General features: G+C 41.4%; 2 protein-coding genes across 7 annotated transcripts in view; one reads left to right on the top strand and one right to left on the bottom strand.

Moving 5' to 3' along the window:
• Positions 1–1,324: 1,324 nt before the first annotated feature.
• LOC131687312 (uncharacterized) lies at positions 1,325–5,603 on the bottom strand. Its single transcript, XM_058971389.1, has 2 exons — positions 3,686–5,603; positions 1,325–3,606 (listed from the first exon to the last, which is right to left on the bottom strand). The coding sequence occupies exons 1-2, from the start codon at positions 5,601–5,603 to the stop codon at positions 1,325–1,327; spliced, it is 4,200 nt and encodes a 1,399-aa protein (XP_058827372.1).
• An 8,001-nt stretch (positions 5,604–13,604) lies between these two features.
• Positions 13,605–24,924, top strand: part of LOC131692891 (uncharacterized) — a 279,210-nt gene continuing 267,890 nt past the window's right edge. The window contains exons 1-3 of one of the 6 annotated variants that reach the window (XM_058980254.1): positions 13,605–13,964; positions 14,403–14,509; positions 17,696–18,811. In XM_058980254.1, coding sequence (XP_058836237.1) covers positions 18,755–18,811 — 57 coding nt within the window. In that variant the 5' untranslated portion in view covers positions 13,605–13,964; positions 14,403–14,509; positions 17,696–18,754. Of the gene's footprint in view, positions 13,965–14,402; positions 14,510–15,853; positions 15,940–17,557; positions 18,812–24,924 lie in introns of those variants that run through there. The other 5 variants (XM_058980251.1, XM_058980250.1, XM_058980256.1 and 2 more) reach the window with 5 other exon arrangements.

Raw genomic sequence — 24,924 nt, 5'->3', positions numbered from 1 at the left:
TCGTGGATTGGGTACTGTTTACATTGACCCTGAAGTTGATCCATAATCACGAGAAAGAGAGAGTTGAGTGCTTATTTCCACGATAGTTTTCGATGTTTCGTCATTTCCCTTCTTATGAATTAAAAAAGTTCGCGGATGCAAGAGAACTCAAAGTTAACAAATCAGCGATTGGTCTTATCAGAGGCACCAAAAGGAATTCTCTGGGTCCCGGGTTTAAAGACAATTTAAGCCGTGAAGAAGCTCTGGTAATCATTGTTTCATCGCCATTGATAGCGGCGAGAGTTTGGTCCACAACTGGAATCATTTCGAATTGTTCGGCTGTCAAATTTCCTTGCAAAAGGACTACACGTCATTTATATGTTATGTTCGGACGGCAGGCGAAAACAAGATTTTTGGAAATCCGCCTTTTTTTTACTGTGCAGATCAAACTAAATAACTTTATTTTAATTTACCGTAAATAATCGATTATTTGTCTTACTCACAATTGTTTGTTCTCCTTACTTTACAGCTTCCTCTTTTCCTTCCTCTATCGCTGTCTATCGCAATTTATCTACAATTTAGTATTCACATTTTTCATTTTATCGGTTTTAGTAATTAATTTGTACGTTCACTTACTTCGTTTTATCTCGGAATTGATAATCTCAACTGTACCGTTCGTATTTGTCCAGTGTTTGCCTCCGCGTATCTAGTCATAAATTTGTTGCTTTAATTCACTGCTTTATATTGTTTCACAAACTTACGTATTCTGGATCTTAGTACAGCTTAATCTTTAATCTATCCACTATCCGAATAATTTCCTTGCTCACAACTTCTAATTTCTTACTCCAACGTATTTTACTATTCTACTACTATCACTTTCAAAATGGTGTTTTTTTTATCCTACTTTCCTTCTTATGTTGTTTGTTTACTTATGTTGTCTGACAGTTCCCTCGCACTACATTCGTGATGCACTTCGTCGTCTGTCAGCATGACAACAAATTTGTTGCATCTGTCAATTCGACACGGGTGCAATGGTGCAACTGCCAGTGATGCCAGAACATTCCCCGGCCCGTAACCCTGTCCCGGGGCTCGCATCCGGTTCAGAGTTACCAAACTCCATCACGGCTAGTTTTGCTGTTGCTCGCCTATATCGTCCACTGTTGGTGCGTACCCAGGCCTGCCGAATTCGTCCATCACCGGACACGATGACCTCCTCTATCACCCCGCGGATCCAGCACTTCCGGTTGCTACCTTCTACCACATAAACTAAGTCTCCTATTCTTAATGGTCTCGACTCACCAAACCACTTTGTCCTCTGGTTCAGCGAAGGAATGTACTCCTTGACCTAACGTTCCCACAAAATGCTGGCCAACTGCTGCGATCGCTGGAACGCGTCTCGAAGTGCTGCTGCTGGATGAGGTGGGGGAAGATTCACGCTAGGCTGATTTGGGGAGAGTCCCCGCAAAAAGCGGTTTGGAGTGAGTGCCTCCGCTTCGTCACACTCTTGAGACACGTACGTTAGCGGGCGAGAATTGATCATGTCTTCCGCTTCCACCACTACTGTCTGCAAAATTTCGTCCGTCAACCGTCTCCCATCATCAAGCGCCACGAATGCCTCCTTAACCGACCGAACGAGACGCTCCCATACTCCTCCCATGTGAGGAGCCAAAGGAGGGTTGAACGTCCACTTCGTTCTCCCGCTAGTCAGCTGATCCGCACAATCTTCTCCTATTTCTCGGACAACTCCTTCCAGTTCCTTACTGGCTCCTAGGAAGTTCGTCCCATTGTCGGACAGAAACTCCATCGGCCAACCTCGCCGACCAATGAATCGGTGAATCGCCATCAAGCACGACTGCGTAGTCAGTCCGTGAGCGACCTCCAGGTGCACCGCGCGGGTTTCCAAGCAGGTGAACAATGCGACCCATCTCTTCTCCGTTCGGCGTCCTACAGCAACAGCAAATGGGTCCAAATAATCCACACCTGTGTAACTAAAGGGACGAAGATTCGGTGTTAACCGCTGCACTGGTAGCGGAGCCATTCGTGGAACTCGAGGCCGACTACGATGGACCTTACACCATACGCAAGACGACGACACCTTCCGGACTACTGCGTCAAGCTGCGGAATGTAGAACAGCTGCTTCAGCTCGTTCTTCACAGCCTGTCGATATCCGTGACCGCTCTTCTCGTGGTAATGCTGAACAATCAGCTGCGTGATTTTATGCTGATGTGGCAGGATCGTTGGAAAACGTAGATCGAATGACAGCAACTCTGCTTTCTCTGCTCTCCCCTCCATTCGAATCAGCCCGTTTTCGTCAATCAGCGGAATAAGTTTGTAAAGTGCACTGGACTTCTCGATCGCCAGCCATTGGCTCACCGGCCGATCCTTATTCCTGACCAGTACCTTCAACTCATCGATGAAACACTCCGCCTGTGTCATCTTCATCAGCCATAGTTCCGCCTTCTCGTACTCACTTTGCTGTAGCGCCACACGTACTGACGTAGCTGCCGTCGGTTGTAGTACTCTGCTCTGTCTGCTCGTTGCTTTTAGCGTCTCAATGGGCAGTTTTTTGCTCTTTCGTCTACAGTTCGACACGAACCGGATTACGCACGCCATCGTCCTCACCAGCACTGTCCACTTAGAAAAGCGATTGGCGTCCACGATAGCCTGTGCAACTTGCACGTCGTGCAGCATCAAGTGAACCCGAAGTTCCTCCGTAGTGTTAGCTGGAGGTAATTCTCTCTTCGGCCACTTTTCCACACTGTCGTACAAAAATTGTTGCCCACGTACCCACGGGCTGTTGGGGTGTATTTCCAGACCTTTACCCCATTTGGTTACCAGATCCGCCACGTTCAATCTCGTCGGAACCCATCGCCAATCTGTCAGTTTAGTCAAACTAAGAATTTCGCCAATGCGAAAACCAACAAATTGCTTGTAGCGGCGCTGATCCGACCGAATCCAGGACAGCACCACTTCTGCGTCAATCCAGAACACCACTCTACTGATCGTGAAGTTGTGATTCTCCTCGATCGTTCGTGCCAGCCTTGCCGCAAGAACCGCTGCCAGGAGTTCTAGCCGCGGAATCGACAGCTGCTTCAACGGTGCTACCTTCGCTCGACTCATCACTAGCGAACACACCACCTTACCCCGTACGATTGCACGGAAGTATGCCACACATCCGTACGCCGTCTCGCTGGCATCAGCAAAGATGTGAAACTGGACTTCTTCGACCTCATCTGATCTCGCAGTTCCGAAATAGCTTCGAGGTAGCTTAAACACTGGCACATCTGCGAGAATGTTGGTCCACCGCAACCACTTCCTGAACGACAGCTCATCGATTGCATCATCCCAGTCGCAGCCTGTCCGCCACAGATCCTGAACCAGCATTTTCCCGAGAATTGTAACTGGAGCAAGAAATCCTGCTGGATCGAATTGCGCCATCACAATGCTCAGAACAATTCTTTTCGTCGGGCGTTTTTCCTCTCGGAAAACCTTGTTGTACTCTGCTTTCCATTCGGTCGCAAAACGGAACTCGTCTCCAACCGGGTCCCAAACGACGCCTAGCACACGCTCGTATTTGGTGTTCTTGTCCCAGTTGAAATGCACTGCGGAATCGACACTCCTTTCTCCTATTTGTTCGAGAAATCTAGCAGAGTTCGACACCCAGTTTCTGATCCGAAATCCTCCACACGAATGGATGTACCTCACCTCGCTGGCTCGCTTCTTCGATAGTATCCACGCTGTCGTAGTAGTCATCTACGTAGTGACGCTTCACGATGGCTTCTACTGCTTCAGGGTACTTCTCCGAGAAATCTGCTGCATTCAAGTTCTTCACGAATTGAGCTGAGCAGGGCGAACACGTGGAACCAAAGGTGGCAACGTCCATAACGTACACCTGCGGAGCTTCCTCACTGTTCGCTCGGAACAAAAACCGTTGCGCTTGCCTATCCTCAGGTCTGATCCGGATCTGATGGTACATTTCTTGAATGTCACCACCAAATGCTACTGGCCGTTCCCGAAAATTGCAGATTACTCTGGGAAGCGGAACTAGCATATCCGGACCTTTGAGTAATTCTGAGTTAAGAGAGACTCCGTTCACTGATGCTGCAGCATCCCAAACCAAGCGCACCTTACTCGGCTTCTTCGGATTCACTACGACGTTCAGCGGTAGATACCACGCAGCAGTTTGTGGCGTACCCTTCAGTACGGCTTCACTCGCCTTGTGCGCGTAGTGTTTGACTTGATAGTCCTCGATCTGCTGGCACACGTTTTTCTTCAAGTCTGAATTCCTGTTCAGCTTACTGTCCAGCGCCTTCATCCGGCGTACAGCCATCGGATAGCTGTCAGGGAATCGTCGTGCATCCTCACGCCACAGCAACCCCGTTTCGAAGCGATCACCCACTCGCTTCGTCGTTGTCTCAAGCATCTCTCGAGCTCTTTTCTCCTCCACGGGCTCCGGTACAGCGAACGTCGCAATCGCTGTCTCATCTAGCATGTATTGCTCTCGCATCATGTCATGGAGACCTTGATTGTTTGCTGGAACGATCGAGTGCAGATTCAGGTAGGTGTACGCACTCGGTCTTCGATTCTCCGAACCATACACTGTCCAGCCAATCTTCGACCGCACGGCAATCGGTTCGTTTGGCTTACCGACCCGCGACTCCAACGGCGCAAATAAGTGGACGTTGTCTAGCCCGAGTAGGATTCTCGGCTTTCCCGATGGGTAATCTCTCACCGGAACGCCTGCAAGATGGGAATATTTTTTTACCACATCTGCGAATCGCACGTTCTGCTTCGGCAGCACCAACTCTGATACCGTTCGAGTGTTGAACAGCGGAAACTTCTCCTTCGAACCCTTTGCCGACATCATCAGTTCGACCTTCCTCGAATCGTTCTCAAAGCGGTTGATATTGCCCGTCCACGTCACTATCAACGGCTCTAGAGTACCTTCTGCTTTCAGCCGCCTGGCCACCAGATCATCTACCAACGTAGCCGACGACCCTTCGTCGAAGAACGCAGTAGTATCGAACTGTCGTTTGCCCACGTAAAGCGTCACCGGCATCATACGGAAAATAACCGCACTATCTGCCTTTTCGGTAGCATTGCATTCTACCTTCTGCAGCCGCACCGATTCCTCCACTCGATGCAAAAGTGGATGATGGCCTCCACGACAATTTTGCATGAAGCATCGAATCTTCGAGGTGCATCTGCTGTTTCCGTGCTTGTTCAAACAAAGACCACACAGGTTTTGTCGCTCAACCTCTCTCAACCTGGCGGCAATGTTCATCCGCTTAAACTCCTCACAGCACCTGATGAGATGATCCGTTCGTTTACAGATCCAGCACGGCTTAGTTACTGTCTCTCTTTGAATTTCATCAGAAACCTGGTCCGCGTCATGAAGATGGACAAACTCCTTTTTTCGGGAATTTCCTTTCCCCATTCGCGAAGGCTCGCGCTCGCTTAGCGACAATGTCGAGAACTCCGTCACCTCCGACACATCCGAAACGATGTCATTTGTGAAGTTCGTGAACATTCGCAACGGACTGTCCATCTTCCCTCGCTTATTCCGGACCCAATCCAGTTTGTAGCTCGGTGGCAACTTGTCAACTAACTCCTGCACCAGCATCGGATTGTTTAGGTGGTCGCAAAGTCCTGACGCTTCAAGGTGGTCGCATAACTGCTTCACCGTTATCCCGAAGCTGATGAACGTCTCCAATCGATCAGCTCTCGGTGACGGCGCGTTCCTCACCTTCGACAGCAACGTTCTGAGTAGCTTCTCCGGTTTTCCGAACAGATTCCGAAGATCCCTGATCACATCCGGAACAGAGTCCGGTAAGCACTAGCCGACTCCTGACCGCCTCAAGTGCGTCACCCTGTAGACAGTCCTGCAAACGCTTCAAATTCTCGAGGTTTGAGAATCCGCAAGCTGCAGTCGTGTACTCGAAACTGCTGATAAACAACGGCCAAACTTCTGCTTCCCCTTTAAATTTGGGAAGGTTCTGAGAGACCGCTTTGCGAGCAGCTAGCTGATCTCTTGTAATACGACCCACGATACACCCCGACCCGTTTCCATCTGCGCACCTTTGAAAGCTGCTTCGACTGCATCTACTCGGCGGGACCTCCGAAACATCACCGTCACTCACATCTTCGTTACTTCGCTCGAATTGGCCGGCTTCGATGGTGAACGACTTATCTAACGGCACCTTCTTCGGACACGCGAGTTTATCTTCCGTCTGCAGATATCCTGGCTTTGGATAGGCTCCGCGATAATCCAGCATCCAGTCATCCACCTTCTGTTCCGGTTTGGAGGCAGAAGCACCGCTGACAGCTCCATATTGGCCCTTCAATGCGTTGACCTTATTAATGCTGTCGTCGAACTGTTTCCGAATAGCATCCCGCTTCTTCGAGAATTCACGTTCTGCGGCTAATTGGCAGTCAAGCATTTTCTGCTCATGCTCTAGCTGCCGCTGCTCCATTTCACGCTGCGCTTGTAGCTCCTGCTCGCGCATCTCCCACTCTAGCTTCATCCGCCTCTCGTTCCAAGCCTGCTGCTTAGCAAGACGCTGTTTCCGCAACTCGATCTGCTTTGCAAAGGCCATCTCCATTGCTAGCTGTTCCTCTTCCAACTGCTGCTCAGTCAGGTCTAAGACGGAACCAGCTCCACGATCGGACCCTGCATCGCTATTCGGGGCGGACTTCTTCCCGCGATTCTTAACCGTAGTCTCTGGAACTTTAAGACGCCGGGCGCTTTGCGGAGAGCATCGCGGACAACGCCAACTAACGTTCGCCACCTCTTGGTTAACACCTGCGCACGAGGAATGAGCCCAATACTGACATTCTTCGCATTGAACCCAATCGATGTCATCGGATTCCGCTAGTTTGCAGTACAGACACTTTTCTTGCTTCGAAGGAGAAGAAGCCATCCTGCACACTATCCGAGAAACAATTTTTGATTTTGTTCGGACGGCAGGCGAAAACAAGATTTTTGGAAATCCGCCTTTTTTTTACTGTGCAGATCAAACTAAATAACTTTATTTTAATTTACCGTAAATAATCGATTATTTGTCTTACTCACAATTATTTGTTCTCCTTACTTTACAGCTTCCTCTTTTCCTTCCTCTATCGCTGTCTATCGCAATTTATCTACAATTTAGTATTCACATTTTTCATTTTATCGGTTTTAGTAATTAATTTGTACGTTCACTTACTTCGTTTTATCTCGGAATTGATAATCTCAACTGTACTGTTCGTATTTGTCCAGTGTTTGCCTCCGCGTATCTAGTCATAAATTTGTTGCTTTAATTCACTGCTTTATATTGTTTCACAAACTTACGTATTCTGGATCTTAGTACAGCTTAATCTTTAATCTATCCACTATCCGAATAATTTCCTTGCTCACAACTTCTAATTTCTTACTCCAACGTATTTTACTATTCTACTACTATCACTTTCAAAATGGTGTTTTTCTATCCTACTTTCCTTCTTATGTTGTTTGTTTACTTATGTTGTCTGACAGTTCCCTCGCACTACATTCGTGATGCACTTCGTCGTCTGTCAGCATGACAACAAATTTGTTGCATCTGTCAATTCGACACGGGTGCAATGGTGCAACTGCCAGTGATGCCAGAACATGTTATGTACACACGAACGCCTCGTACTTGTTCTTTTCAATTTTCACGTAAGAGAAGAAAGATGAGAGATTAAAAAAGACATCGGATGGTACAATTAAGGGATTCGAGTGTATAAAACTTTGTTGTAGTCGTTGCAGTTATGGTTGCGATCGGTCGTAACTGCAATCTGAATCAGAGGAAAGAAAGTGAAAACTCAATAAAGAAAAATATGTTAGGCTTACAGGAGAAAAACCAGGAGAAATCAAGCATTTTTCTCGAGTTCCTAGGACACCAGGACAGTCAGTGAAAAACCAGGGCATTCCATTTGAAATGACTACTTCGGGAGGAGGCGTGCTAATGCTTCAGGGCTTCAGGGCTTCAGCGCAATTTTTTTTATGGGATTATTTAAGAACTTTGCGTGAAGCGAATTGATCAAAACGTTAGTGCATTATAGTGTATCATCTAAATAATATTCAGTAATTTTTCTAAGCAAAAATATCGATAAACAACTCAGTGACGAAGATTTTTGTAGAACGTCTCTGAAAAAAACATGATTTGCGATGTTACCTGCCATTCAAAAACTACTAAACCGTTTTATTTCAAACTTTGCATACACATACTATTGAAAAAATACCTAACCCCTACGTTGAATTATTTCAATTAAGGGGAAATTTTTTATTCAATATGAATGAAAATCCCCCTAATTGAAAATTTATTTCGAAAACTCAATGTAGGGGGTTAGGTATTTTTTTACATAGAATGAGTATGTAAAGTTTGAAAGAAATCGGTTAAGTAGTTTTTGAATAGCAGGTATCACCGCAAATCAAGTTTTTTTTCCAGAGACATTCTACCAAAAGTTTCGTCATCGAGTCGTTTATCAATATTTTTGCATAGAAAAATTACAGAATGTTATTTAGATGGTACACTATAATGCACAAAAGTTTTTATCAATTCCCTTCACGCAAAGTTTCGCTCTTAAACCCCTACCGCCCCTTAAACTGTCCACATAATAACAAATGAATGCTCTAGTTGGTGAAGGAATTTATATATCATTTGCACTCAAGCATTCGATTCTGCATGAAATTTCAGTCGGTTGGAAAGATAATGAATGAGGGAGACGGTGAATCTGAATGTTGGTTTCGGTAAATAAAAGCAGAAATAGGTAACTGATTTTGAAATTTCGCAGCACTGCAGATGACACCGACTCTCGTAGCTTGGAAGACGAAATGGGTCGCGCCGAGAAAGGCGTCGAAGAGCATACCGTATAAATTTGCGTTGAATACCTTCAATTCGATTGCTTGTTCATGTAATTCGGGTTCCAGACTGCTGAACAACACTCCAACGTGGAGCGCACTAGAGAGCAGTAAAGGCTTTTGAGACAATACATATCTGTAAAGAATTTAGGCGTACGGAAAACGAAGCCAGGCTTCGCGATGTTTTACAAACAACATTTGCATTTTTGCATCGGACAACATTTTTTCATCAATAAAACTTGATTCACTAAAAAAGTATTGCCGTATGGCATATATCCTCAAGAGTTTATTTTATAATAACAAATTATATAGTTAGTGTGCTGCTTACTAGTTAGGTTTGATCGTAACAGATGGAATTTCCTTAGCAGACTCTGCGCAAAGTTTTCCCTAGTGTGGTAGCTGACCACAGTATTGGCACGTAGGAATCAGCGCTGGATATGTGACCAGTGTTTGTTGAGAATATACAATACCTTGAGCTCATCTGCATGGGATGGTCAAATAGGAGGAAATAGGTTTTATCGGACACATTCTCACCACAAGAACGCCGTTGCGAAGTCCTGAGAAGAAGTTCCTCAAATTATCGCTATCTACCTCTCCGTGTTCTGACATGGGTTTTTTAATAGCGGCGGAACTAGTACATGGTGCCAGGTCATGCAGCTTTATTTCAATACTGTCATTATCTATGTATGTTGGGATGCTGTATAAAATGTCATTACATTCGACGACGTGTTTCAAGTTGCGCTACGAACCAAATGATTCTGCTTGACTAATATTTTTAAACATAATCAGTTCCGCATGACGTAGATGGTGGAATTGCACAGCATTAACTTCTGCTACGTTGCGCTTCATGTTCACCTTCAATAATTGCTCCACCCCATTTGGGGCAAACTGTGTTGTTGTTGACTTCTCAACAACAACACAGTTTGCCCCAAATGGGGTATAAACTTGCTTTGTATTATCACTCATTGTTTATTTACACACTAGGCAGAAGAAGTCAATTTTTGCTTTTTCAAATAGACAAAGGGGCAATCGGATAAATTTGATGGCTTGCCATGCTATAGCAGGGGAGCGATTTCTATCTTTTAAACTGAGCAAGATGAGAAACTGGACTGAGAGACAGTTACTGTCGTGATGTCACGAGTGTAATATGAATATGAGCTAAATGAAAAAACTTAAACTATACCTCACTACTAAGAGAATTATATGACGATCTGTGTAAATTCATAGATTATTTTCCAAATCGAATTCCTTGAATCACGTATTAAAAAGGGTTTTTCATCCCTAAAACAGCAGTGAACCGATAACCTATTGAAAATTGGCAAACGAGAAGCAAAAAAAATAAATTTCAGTATCTCCGCCGTTCGGGAACATATTTCGGCAGCTTGTTAGACATTTTGATTAATCGACGGACCTCTCTAAGCATTAAAAATGAGTTTGGGATTTTTTACCTGCCAACGACATGCTTTTTAATATGAAACTCATTTCCTTAAAGTTTAAAATAATTACCATTTGGACTCATTGGCGGACCTCCACTGCCGCTAGAAGCATAACTGTCCCATGTGCTATGGGAAACCCTATACACATGGGACAATTATGCTTCTAGCGGCAGTCCACGTGTATTGAAAATATCTAAAACTATTGATTTACAACTGGCAACAACGTTCCCTTTAAAATAAAACACTCTCCCATTCAGTTAAAACATTTTTCACTTTGACTCGTTAACATTCCTCTGCATATTTAAAATGTTAGAAAACACGACGAAAATCACATTGCAATCATGGTTGATAGTTTTGACTTGTGATTTTTTTCCAAAATGCTCACTGCATTTAAAGGCATGTCGTGATCATGCGCTCAGTTCTAGAGCGTTTTTTCAAAACGTCATATCTGCAATGAGTTACTCTCTTTGTTTTCTTTCTCTTTCGATTTTTACGGCGTCACTATAACACTTTTCACTTATTTTAAAGTACAGATCGAAAGACAGTGGTTTTAACTAGCATATTATGCAAAGAGTTGAGGGATAAATGTTAAAGTGACCGAATTATTAACAGAAGAGAAAGTAAACAAAGAGAGTAACTCATTGCAGATATGACGTTTTGAAAAAACGCTCAAGAGTTATCCAATTCAACCACAGATCCAAACCATCACTGCCCCCTCCAAAAATTTTGCTGAGTACACCACCGTTCAAAATTGTCATAATGAGATATTGAAATATAAAAATGAAAGCTCACTAGCGCCACCTGAATTATCAACCATCCCTTGTCGTCATCAGAAACTTTACAGAAAACGTAATTTTCCTAAATTATTAAACTTTTGAGATAATACATTACCTAACATGTACTGGTAGTTGTGTTCCCCCTAGCACTACCTACTGACTGAATTCTGAAATTACCTATTCGCCGTCGGACAGCACTCGACCCGCTGATAAATATTGCCGAAGACACCACACTTCTAAATTTCCATGATTTTGAGATATAGAATTTGAGATATAGTACAAGCTCATTAACGCTGCCTGGTGGATCTATTTTGAATTTATTTGTCCATAATCAGGTGCCTACTCTAAAATTTTGCCGAAAACACCATCTTTCTAAGTTATTAGACTTTCAAGATGTATCACATTCTATAATACGCTGTTTGCCGGTACACCCACTAGCACCACATAGTGACAATATCCCAAACTAATCTGTAACCATCTGGTAGTATTTGATTTCACGACCTTTTCCAATGAAAACAGTACCCCTCTAAATAATCTCGTTATTGAGATAAGGAATGATTTTAACATTAGTTGAACATTTGCATCCGCACTAGCGCCGCCTGGTGGGATAAGTTCGAGTTGATATTTTCACATTCCAGGAGCTCTTGACTTTCTAGACAAATCTTCCTGAAACATCACCTTTCAAAATAATCAGCATTTAGATATATTTTATGTTGAACCCAGTCAATGTTAGTAACATTCACGACGAGACGTTCGAATTATTTACTCTCTTACCCCCGGTGCACAGTGGAAGAAATCCAACCAAAAAGGCAATTAATTGGAAGCCGCTGAAAAAGTATCACAACATACACACCAAAAGTTGCGGAATTTTTTAGGTAATAAAAGGCAATCAAATTTGTTCACCGCACGCATCTGTGACCGGAGATATGGGGCTTTGAAGATCCGGAACATTACCGGTATTCATCAATTCTGAGGCCTAATTCAGAAGCCGCTGAAAAAGTTTAAAGAATTATACCCTCAAAGTTGCGGAAAGCTCTAGCAATCAAGATGCAATCAAATTTGTTAACCGCACGCACTTGTGACCGGAGATATGGGGTTTTTAAAATCCGGAACATTACCGGTATTCATCAATTCTGAGACCTAATGCAGAAGCCGCTGAAAAAGTTTAAAGAATTGTACCCTCAAAGTTGCGGCAAGCTCTAGCGATCAAGATGCAATCAAATTTGTTAACCGCACGCATTTGTGACCGGAGATATGGGGCTTTGAAAATCCGGAACATTACCGGTATTCATCAAATCTGAGGCCTAATTTAGAAGCCGCTGAAAAAGTTCAAAGCATTATACCCTTAAAGTTGCGGAAAGCTCTAGCGATCAAGATTAAATCAAATTTGTTAACCGCACGCACTTGTGACCGCAGATATGGGGCTTTGAAGATCCGGAACATTACCGGTATTCATCAAATCTGAGGCCTAATTTAGAGCCGCTGAAAAAGTTTAAAGAATTATACCCTTAAAGTTGCTGAAAGCTCTAGCGATCAAGATGCAATCAAATTTGTTAACCGCACGCACTTGTGACCGGAGATATGGGGCTTTGAAAATCCGGAACATTACCGGTATTCATCAATTCTGAGGCCTAATTCAGAAGCCGCTGAAAAAGTTTAAAGAATTATACCCTCAAAGTTGCGGAAAACTCTAGCGATCAAGATGCAATCAAATTTGTTAACCGCACGTAATATTCGACCCAGCAAGTTTAAATCCCATAAGCTATGAGATTCCCACTATGCGCGTACCGTGCATCCGTGTAGTTGGAATCCGCGTAGTAGAAAGCCGCGTTTTAGGAATCCTTGTAGTAGGAGACCCCACTGTATGTGAGAAATAAAAATATAAAATGTTTAATATCCCCGCCGTTCGTAAACGGATTTTGACAATCTATAGCTAAACATAACAGCATCTAATGGTCACGTTAGGGCATTCATTTGAAACTAGTTTCGTTAAGATCGGTTCAGTGATTGCTGAGACAATTACATGATATTAATTTGCACACCTACCGACACACACATACAGACATTATCCCAATTTGTCGAGCTGTGTCGATTGGTGTAAGTTATAGTTTTGCAATTTACCGTCATATGACGCTACCGATACGAATGCCGACCATTTTAAATCGGTACATTCTTAGTTTTTCCAATGAAACATTAATCATTCTCCCGTCATTGTGGATTACATGTGGACTATATGTTTCACTCCCACGAGTTTGAACGAATGAATAAAAAACAACCGAACGCATTCGTACACGACTGCCAGCATTTGCAGCCAGTGTTCATTTCATTCATATCCCGGGAGTACGATTTATGCTGCCGGTAGGTAGCTATATCCCATCTGGTTAGGTCAGTCTGCCGCTCTCACCACGTAACAGAGTTCACGTTTGCCCAATTCGCTCACTGCTACCAATAATTTTCCTCGCTCTCAGTACGGCAGCTGGTATCACTCTCCGACGAAATGGCTCGTATGGCTGCTGGTCGCACAACATGCGCAACATGACCCAGCGGTATTGTTGTTTAGTTCGCGTTCAGCCGTGAAGCAGTTCGTATGTGGGAGTTTTTTCACGGCGGTTTTGACTCAAATAGCAGTTCTTCGGCTAACTCGGCGAAATATAGTGGCCTGTGTGTGGTATGTGTGTGTATTTGCTTTCGTGTGGGACGATTGTGCCAAAACGGGGTGGCAAATTCCAGGATCGCTTATATGATTCAAGCCACGTCTCGACAGCAGGAAGCTACGAACTTCCGGTTTCATGTGCCAACGCCGTGGTTTTCCTTCCAGTGTGAGGTTCGGCGCAAACGATTTCGCGAGGGGATGGTTGATAATAATCGTGTCTGGTGATTACCCCGTGTTTTTGGGTAAAGATAACTAAAAGGTAAACGAGAAGCGAACGCAACGGTAGAACGAATGGGTGGCACGAGGCGGTCTGGTGCAGCTACTACCAATTCGATACGGTTCGCGGAAAATTCAGTACAAAGTGAAGATTCTTGTTTGGTTGTTTGATTTCGAAGAGGGAAGTGCGCTTGCCGTGGCGGAAAATATTTTAACGTTTCACTCAAAGAATCAGATAATAGTACCGAACGTGGAGGATTGCTGAAAGTGTGTATAGAAGCGCGCATTACTCCACCATCCCCGCAGTAGAGCACTAGGAATCATTGTTATACTAGAAGTGCCTGAATTGAGATGTGTGATGTGTGATGGCAAAAATTTTCGCGAGCGTATGCCTAGAACCGAGGAGAATGGTAGTGACGACGCATTCAGCTCGAGCAAGATTTTATTTATTCATGTTTTTTTTTCAATTTGCCTTCGTTAGCTTATTGTGTGCAAAAAAAAAAATGAAATATTGAATAAATTGCAGATAATACTTATCTTCGAAAGGAGTGATGGTGGTTCTGCCAGAGCAGATATTATATGAAACTGGTACGCTCATCCTGATTGTAAAAATCCCTAGACAGTGTTGTGTTCCCTGTTGTGTTTCAGACCAACGTTCCAACCGAACTTTGGTGGTGGGTGACTAAAAGCTTTTATGTTGTTCCTTTCAATATGTGTACCAGTTGAGTGAAATAGATGGCCTCTTCAGCGTGTGGATCCTGAACTTCGATAAGTGTCCCAGAGGATGGTTTAAGAGATACAAGCTCTAATGAATATGTGTAGTCGACATGAGAGGAATTTCCAATAAATCAATTGAAAACGAACCATATGAACGAAGAGCGTTTTAAAAATTTAAATGTGCAATAAATGGATTACCGAATGAAACGCAGCAAGTTGTGATTTTTGATACAAAATTAGATAGTGTTTGGAGATGATGTTTATTGATCGTGTTTGTTCTCATAATTACGTCGAACAAATTAAAATGATAAAAAAATCTTCGCTGCACAAAACTCTGAGTTGCATGTTTAACCAGCATTGCATCATAGTATTGTTAATCTTTATGCATTTGTTTCGTTGGAAGTTAACCTTGAGTTTTGCAGTTAATGTGGGAATAATAGAATATTATAGCGTCATATAAAAATACTTATGGAAAAATAGCTTCACTTTAATGTGCCAAGTTTTTTTGTAATATGGTAGGTGGAATTCTAGAGATATTTTGTCATGAATTTCCACTACTTTTTTCAATCGCCAGTACTGTAATAAATAAAGAAAATACGAAAAATTGTCTAAGTGATGAAATGTGAGCTTTTTCCCAGCTTACGGATAAAGCTTATCAAAACTTAATCGTATTGTTTATTTAATGGAAAATAACGATAAGTCGCAAGCAAATAGATTTTTTTTAAAACCTGGGCATGATGATGTAGTCAAAACATTTCTCCTAACTCCATTAAAATTTTGGAGTGAGCAATTGAATACACGCGGAGTTATGAATACAGCTATCTTATTTCAACGCATTGGGAGTGAGAGATTCCGCATTTTTCATGCTAGATTTTATATCGAGATGAGGCATTTTTCAACGGTCCTGAGACCCTTACGCCTCAAGACTAACTTTTAAAAAGACTAGGACTGGCACACTAGCTCCGAAATTATACTGTACACTACGAAACGGCTGCGATGTCTGTCGAAACAGAAAGTCATTTCCACATTGAAATGACAATTATTTGATTTAATTAAATATACAAAATAAAAAGGTGATCGTCCAATTATAGCGGTGGTTTGAATATGCATTTTTATTTATCGATGCAGCTAGATAAAGAAAAATAAAACACATTGCATAAAAATGCACAAAATTGGCTACTTCTCAGGATTATATAAAAGACTTTGGTAAATTAATTTCAGTGATATAGATATATACATGTGAACCGGCCATCCTGCCAACCTATACAAATATTCATTAAATGATATATATGAACATGATTGTGAGTATTGCCACGCACACCTATTTTTTTTAGATAAGGCTTAAGTTGGTTGATTTTATAGAATAAAATAGGCGCGTGACATGGGGGGTTATATGTATATGTTGAGGTACGGGAAAGTAAGGAAATTTTTTAATTTTTGTAAAGATATGTAGCCGTATTGTTATACGTCTTGCGTAGGTCAAATTTGTAAAAGCAGCTTTAGAACATGAAAAAATATTAAAATTTTTCTAAGTTATAACAATTTTCACAAAACGCGTTTTTTAAGGCTTGCCGTGATTATGATTCCAGTACAACAGCTCAAATGAAAACATAAAACCAAACAAATTTCATTAGTATATGGACTTTCAGTGTCCTTGCACGATTCCTTAAAATTTTTTTTTTACGAATGGGGACGATTTTTAAAAACGGCCACTTTTTTCATCTTTTGCAAAAGTTATTAAATAAAATCATAACATTAATATAAAAATTTATTCGAAATAATAGAATCGTTCAAGAACACGACAAATAAATTACGAACAATTCAAAACAAAACAAAAAATTTAATCGGTCGAAACTGTTTTCGGCAATCCTAGTCACCACAACGACGTTTTTGAAAAAAGCGAGTTCGAGATAAACGTTCAAAGTTTCAAGTATAAGCAACTACCCCATAAGGGAGCAAGATGAAAAACGCTATAACTTTGAATCTACTGCTGTAGTCTAGTCTAGCCTAGTCTAGTCTACACATACACAGCCAATACATGTAGGGATCCTGGAAAATTGCAGACGTTCGCCTACAATTTTTCTTGTCAATATTAATGTTTGTGGTACATATGATGTGTGACACAATCATTAAAGCGGCCAGGCCAACTGAGCAGCACAAAGTGAAGATGATTCAAAATTATACGACAATTAAATTATTCATTTAATGAAGAATTTAATCAACGAACTATTTCAAACCTTGAATAAGGAAGAAACATGGACAACCGTACCGACCGTTTCAATTTGGTGGGGATTTGATAAATCGTTGAAAGTGACTTGGCTAAGAGGATTAATGTCACTTCTTTGGTCCTAGGTTCCTGGGATGGGATGGGACAAAAGTATTTAGCCCTGGCTAATGAGCCTAGGTTATAGCACCTTTACTCGCTCTTATAATTTTGCATCTACTGCTCTATAAAAAATTGTGATAACATTCTGAAGAATCTATAATTTAACATAATAGAATAAAAAAATCGATTTTTTACCGACCTCAACATCTGAAGAGTTCAAAAGAATGACGGAGCGTCAAACTTCTGATTGGTAACGGTCTACCGAACGCGAGGCGATGTTGTGAAGACAACTCTCAAACTTTTCAGTTTGGGCCTGAAGTTGCGTCAGTGACACAGCATTCTATTCGGTCTTTTAGGTACCTGACCTTCACCAGGGTTTATGGGATTCATGTTATCTCAATCTATCGTTAAGAATATACTTTTATTCTTCGTACAGGATGGAAAAAGTTTGCTATTTTTCTTGCCATTCTGCAATAAATAATAATATTTCACATAGAACTTGAGCAGTTTGTGTGTGTACAATACAAATGATTTGTTTGAGATTAATGAAAACTTTTATGGGATTGATTCTATGGTTATTATACTCGTTTCAGCGAACTTTTATTTTAAGTTGATAATTTCTACTCTTTGGTTGTTTGCGAATTGGACAACGAAAACTCAAATCTGCGTTTCTTTTGTATATATTGCAAATCTTATTCACAAATACCACAAAAAATAAATAACACAAAAAGGAATAAAATTAGTGCCAAATAAGCATGCAGTGAAAGCGCAATGAATGACACCTGAGTCTGTTTCGTATCAAAAATCAACGAAGCTGGCAGGTGAAAAACGGAAGAAAAAGTCAGTGAATGATAAATTATCGAGCTTAAGTAAAATCCGTGCCAAATTGTGTTCGTGTATGTTTTTATCGTTATTGTTGTGTACTATAGTGAGATAATCCGGTCAGGTGAAATCTATTTCGGCTTGACCGAAAGCAGAAACGAAATGAAAACAAACATCGGTTGTTAGACTTTAACCATCTGCATCGGTTGAAGTGAGAAAGGAAGACGTTTTTTGCGGAAGTTAGCTCTGCAACCTCGCTCTGATCCCTCTGGAGGTTACAAACATCGGAGCGATTAAAAAAAATCACCCGGAAATTGAGTTCGCGAATTTGCATTCACATCGCAACGCTGTAGGAGAAAAATTTCACGCTTCGTCAGACCTTCTGCGGCGTCGTCGGACCTAGCAGAGCTGCCGGCCAATCGGCATTTGATATGGGGACACATTAAATCCCGAACGCTGTGGACTGCCGTGAATAATTAATACAAGACTCATTCATTATTGACGATGCGTGGATCGACCATCGGAAAATATTTATTCCGATACAATGCTTGCGCTTAATTAAAATCCAAACAGGGCACCAACCAAGTGCAGAGATAGAGGGTAAGTGAGTGTTCAGTTTACGGTCGAAAGCGGCAAAAACGAACTATAAAAATTCTGCAGTTGATACTTTGACCCTTCGGGGTTGAACAATTTGGTGCTTTGTGATGTGATTGATCGATTCAGGGCGCCCAGTAGAAAGCGCCCCAGCCGCATAGCCGACAGTCGGGGATTGTTCTTCCAACGGACAAGGAGAACAGTTTGAAATACATAACAATTTGTTGTCGAAGTGGGACAAAATGTGCCAAAATTTATCGTGTTTTTAATTGAATATTTGAGTGAATGTGGAAATAACCGGAAAGCAGAAAAAAGTGCCAGCTTTTCTGATAAGTTTCATTTCCGTGGGACCGACATCCAGCGATCGAAAAGAAATGGTGGATATAAGCTCAATTATCGAAGGAACCGTAAAGTTTCGGGATGGCAAAAAGGTGAGTTTTTCTATGTTGAATATGCTCCTGTTCCATTGATTAATTGCCCATCTGGAGAGTTACCCAATCTGCAAGAAAAGATTTCCGTAGGACGACGTGTGTTTACGCCACGAATAAGTTTAAGCTCCAAATGCCGATCTAATCTGCCGTAACGAGCCAGCATAGCCCGGATCGCGAATCAATCGCTCGGAATGGGTGGTAAATTAACGAACCGTTTCTCCACGGTACAGTTTACGCGGTGGCAGTGCAGTGGCGGAGTTCGGAAGCCACTTAAGATGATTAATGAAAGCAAGAAATATGTGCACTTCGGCTTTCCCTACGCATCAAAGCAAATCGATCGGCTACCACATCTTGGCCGCGATTCGTCGGTGAGCGATTGCCTCAATTGAAAGTATTCGCTTTGATTAATTGAGGCGAGTTAGCCGAGATGATGTTTTTTCTGTTAGGGAATTTTGCACTAAACGATAGCAACAAAGTCACGAAGTCGGTTTGGATAGTCGAGATAATAGAACGATAAAAAAACAGAGTAAATAAATGGATTTTGCTTGAAGCTTCTCTAATCAAAATTTGTTACGTTAAGTTTTTGCTTTAATTGTAGAGGATTGAAACTTCGTCTCTTTTTTCGGGAATAATAAACTTTTAACACGATGTGTTGACCTTGGGAACAAAACCCAGGTGAACTGCGTACTACACAATGCCCGCGACCAATTCCGTTAATTACATTCTATGTAGAATTTACAAGAATAAATGTTTTCGACGGCGCCGATGGTTGAGTGGTAAGCGTGACCGCCACTCATTCCAGTTGGTCTGGGTTTAATTCCGAGGTCGTTGAGATTTTCCTGAGAAAAAAATCTGTGGTCACGTATTGCTTCGGAAGGGAAGTAAAGCCGTTGGTCCCCGGTTCATGAGTTGATGGATCGATATCTAGTCCAGATAATGGAGTCACCTCTCTGGCGTCGGTAAAGAAGATGTAAAATCCAACTTCTATACTTACTAACAAATATCTCCTCCTCCCGTGAGACTTGTGAGGTGCGCAGTATTATATACGACCTCTAGCAAAAGCAAGTATCTGCTCGACATCACTTCGGTTAGATTGCACGTGGAAGGTTGTACCTGATCCTCACGGTAGCGATCATTTGCCAGTCGTTATTTCAATTAACAGTGGATTAGGCCTCACGAATTCAAACAATGTCCCTTATGACTTGACACGAAATATTGATTGGAAAAAATACCAATCTTTAATTTCCACTTCTCTTGTTTCGACGGAAGAGCTACCACCTACCGAAGAATATGAATTTCTAGCGGGTTTGATTATTGAAGCAGCAGAACAAACCCAAACGAAATGCAATCCTGGCATGATAATGAACAGTCGGCCTCCTAATCCCTGGTGGGACAAAGAGTGCTCGGATGCATATGAAGCTAAACAAGTTGCTTACAAAGAAATTATGAAACGGAAAGGGTGTACACGTGAAAACTTTGAAAATTATTCGATTTTACAAAACAAATTTGACAGTCTCCGTCGTGCCAAAAAGTCTAGTTATTGGAGACGTTTCGTTGATGGCTTGTCAAGAGAAACATCAATGAGTACTCTTTGGAATACAGCCAGAAGAATGAGGAATCGAAACGTAACTAATGAAAGCGAAGATTTTTCGAATCGCTGGATATTTAATTTTGCGAAGAAAGTTTGTCCAGATTCTGCTCCTGCGCAGAAAATCATTCGCGATGCTCCCACAAGTAACGATTCCATAGATTCGCCTTTGACAATGATGGAATTTTCAATTGCACTCCTCTCATGCAACAATAATGCTCCGGGTCCAGACAGAATTAAATTCAACTTGGTGAAGAATCTGCCTGACCTAGCAAAAAGACGCTTGTTGAATTTATTCAATAAGCTTCTTGAGCAGAACATAGTCCCGCACGACTGGAGACAAGTGAGAGTTATCGCCATTCCAAAACCGGGAAAACCAGCCTCCGACCATAACTCGTATCGACCGATTGCAATGCTATCCTGCATCAGGAAATTGTTGGAAAAAATTATCCTACGACGTCTCGACAATTGGGTTGAGGCGAACGGCTTGCTATCAGATACCCAGTTTGGTTTTCGGAGGGGAAAGGGAACGAATGATTGTCTTGCGCTACTTTCGTCAGAAATCCAACTAGCTTACGCAAAAAAAGAACAAATGGCGTCTGTGTTCTTAGACATAAAAGGAGCATTCGACTCTGTTTCCATTGATGTTCTCTCAGAGAAACTACATCAATGTGGTCTTTCACCAATATTAAATAATTATTTATACAACTTATTGTCAGAAAAGCACATGCATTTTTCATATGGCGATTTGGCAACATTCAGAATAAGTTACATGGGCCTCCCACAAGGTTCTTGTTTAAGCCCCCTTCTCTACAATTTTTACGTGAATGACATTGATAATTGTATTGTCAGCCCATGCACTCTAAGGCAACTTGCAGATGATGGCGTGGTTTCTGTTACAGGACCAAAAGCCATAAATTTACAACAACCACTGCAAGATAGTTTGGATAATTTATCAAGTTGGGCTTTGAAGTTAGGCATCGATTTCTCTACGGAGAAAACAGAGTTGGTTGTTTTTTCAAGGAAGCGTGATCCAGCTCAGCTTCAGCTTCAGTTGGTTGGTAGAACGATAGCCCAAGTCATGACCTTTAAATATCTCGGAATTTGGTTCGATTCTAAAGGTACATGGGGAGGCCACATTAGGTATCTGGTAAAGAAGTGCCAACAAAGGATAAATTTTCTCCGAACAATAACCGGATCTTGGTGGGGTGCTCATCCAAGTGACGTGATAAGATTGTATCAAACAACGATACTTTCAGTAATGGAATATGGGTGCTTCTGTTTCCGTTCAGCTGCAAACACTCACATTATTAAATTGGAACGAATACAGTATCGTTGTTTACGAATCGCCTTAGGTTCCATGCAATCGACACATACGATGAGTCTTGAAGTTCTAGCGGGAGTTCTTCCCTTAAAAGATCGATTCTGCGATCTCTCCTCTCGTTTACTTATACGGTGTGAGGTTATGAATCCACTTGTAATTGAAAATTTCGAAAGACTTGTCGAGCTTCAATCCCAAACCAGATTCATGACAGTGTACTTCAATCACATGTCACAAGAAATAACGCCTTCTAGTTATGTTCTGACATGTGTTAATATACTAGATACTCCCGATTCCACTTTATTTTTCGACACGTCCATGCAAGAGGAAATTCGTGGAATCCCGGATCACCAGCGCTCTCTGGAGATCCCTAAAATATTCATAAGTAAATACCAACACATTGACTGCCATAAAATGTTCTACACTGATGGGTCACGAATCAATGAGGCCACTGGCTTCGGTATTTTCAACAATAACACCTCGATCTCTTTCAAGCTTGCAGAACCTGCCTCCGTTTATACAGCCGAACTAGCAGCAGTTCACTATAGTCTGGAAATCATTGATACTTTACTTCCGAGCCATTATTTCATCCTCACAGATAGCCTCAGCACAATTAAGGCACTACGCTCATTAAAGCTTGATAATCACGCTCCGTTCTTTTTGAAGAAGATACGAGAATACTTAACTAAATTAACAAATAAATCTTATCAAATTACCTTAGTGTGGATTCCCGCTCATTGCTCCATACCGGGCAATGAGAGAGCGGATAATTTAGCCAAAATAGGGGCGCTGGACGGTGACATCTATGAAAGACCTATTGCCTTCAATGAATTTTATAGCGCTTCTCGTCAGAGGACGCTTACTAGTTGGCAAACATCATGGGACAATGGAGATCTGGGACGGTGGTTGCACTCAATTATCCCTAAAGTATCAACGAAGGCATGGTTCAAAGGGTTGGATGTAAGTCGAAACTTCATTCGTGTGATGTCTAGACTCATGTCCAACCATTATACGTTGAATGCGCATCTCCGCCGTATTGGGATCGCAGAAGATAATCAATGTGCTTGCGGAGAGGGTTACGAAGACATTGAACATGTTGTTTGGTCTTGCACTGAATATCATGAAGCCAGATCCCAATTAATAGACTCCTTACGAGCCAGAAGAAAACCACCCTATGTACCTGTTCGTGATATCCTCGCTTTACGAGATCTTACATACATGAGCCATATTTATCATTTCCTGAAAACAATCAATATTCAAATATAATTATCCCCACAATGTTTCTAGTTTTTTTCCCTTGCTACCCACAAACAATTTAGATTTCTTCGCAGTTAGTTAAGTTAGATAAAACGATATAAATAAAGAAAAAAAATAAACAAAGATTACAGAAAAACTATCAATAGGTTTACAATGAATTTCAAGAAAATAGAGTATAATTAAAAACATTCAAAATGATGATTATCCTCAGTGTTAGCATTAGAAAGTGATTTTTTTTATAACGTGATAGTCTTAAGAACCTTTGTAACATGTTATGTAAAAAAAAACCCCGGCGTAAAAAAGCTTTTGCAAATGCCGTGTCAAATAAACGTTTTATGAAAAAAAAAAAAAAAAAAGCAAGTATCGGACTAACATTCCTTCCCTTTCCTTCTGCGATCTACGTTCGGGCCTGGCCGGCGCCGGTATTGGTCAATAAACACTTTAGGATTACCAGGAGTTGCACATTGAAAGATGGTTCGCTATTCTCAAGCATAATTAAGGTAAACAGGTCGCACCAACTACTCTAATTTTTTGTAATATTAGTTAGAAATTAGTATTAACTAATATTTATTAAAAACGTCCTAATACAAATATTATTAAACATTTTTCAAAGATGCCTAAATTCTAGGCAAAAGCCAGGGCAAAATGCCCCCGGTTAAAGTGTAATATTCCCCACAACAAGAGGATGGTATGCCCCGTAATCAATGAGTGTGCCCCGCAACAATGGGTGGGGCGTTTTAGCCGGTGATGATCTGTTGTGAATGCATGAATAATTCTACACGCATACATAGTTTTAAGTTAAGCTAAAAAATAAAATAGTAACTACAATATTCTAGTAATCTACTTCAAATAGTTCTATCAAATCCGACTGGTTCTAATTGGTTGTAATGCTGTTGGAAAAAGTGGGAGCTTACATCAAAGTAGCTCTTTTTAAACTTTTGTGTATATTGTTGTTTTGCAACATATTAAAAATACCAAACTAACTTAGTATGTGCGTTGATTTCATAAAACGATACTGTTATCAGTCATTTTTACTTTTTAGATAATTCAGGAATCCTGGAAATTCAACTTCAGCTAGTCCAGATCGATAACGGAGTAGCAGCCAGGGGTGGTCACACAAGCTCAAGCTCAAGAATTTACAAGAAAAAATGTTTTCGTTACTATTGAATATATTTTTTCTGTCGTAGAACAGAACAGCCATACTTGAATACATGCATAAACTTTGATACAAACTAACACTTCTGTTGCACGAAAGGGACAGTATCGTTAATGTATTTTACCTATTAGCAATTAAAACGCTGTAAATAGGGTTCTTGCATTTTGGTTTTCATGTCAGCAATGCAGGAAAACAGCTTTATTCCTCATTATAATCATCAAAATCACTCATGTGCAGATAATGTATGGAACAGGCTACAAATTATTGTATGGATGTAGACATCAGGCATTGATTTCATCACTCATATGAGTAAATGAGTCTGGATAGTTTGGAACTTCGGCAATAAAAACTAAACATTTTCCCTTGAAAAGTTATTAGCACGCACACAACCTCTCTGGATAAACAAAACGCATTATTTCTCCGGAGAATGAAATCAGCCGGAGATTGTGAGAACCAGTTTATCACGGAGTCCCCTTTGTGCGTGCTACCTTGCTGGCGCTCATCAAAAACAGGACAATACAATGTCTTTCTTTACTACACTTGGTGTCTCTTCAATATTTTCAAAATGAAAACGTTACGTACAGTTTGAACCTTAATAACTTTCATCCTACTAAACGAATTGGTAATCTGGTTCACAAATCTAAATAAAAACGTTCAATGCTTGCTACCGATACCTTGTTTGCTATGTGAAACTTGTTTAAATCGTTCAAAAACTACATGTATGCAAGATATATGTGCCACAGCTTTTCTCAAAGGCAGACGTGTGTGAAACACAGGGTAGAACACATGTG

Source organism: Topomyia yanbarensis, chromosome 3, assembly GCF_030247195.1.
Source record: "Topomyia yanbarensis strain Yona2022 chromosome 3, ASM3024719v1, whole genome shotgun sequence".
Lineage (NCBI taxonomy): Eukaryota > Metazoa > Arthropoda > Insecta > Diptera > Culicidae > Topomyia > Topomyia yanbarensis.
Note: the sequence above shows the minus strand (reverse complement) of the source record. Positions and strands in the feature narration are given on the sequence as shown.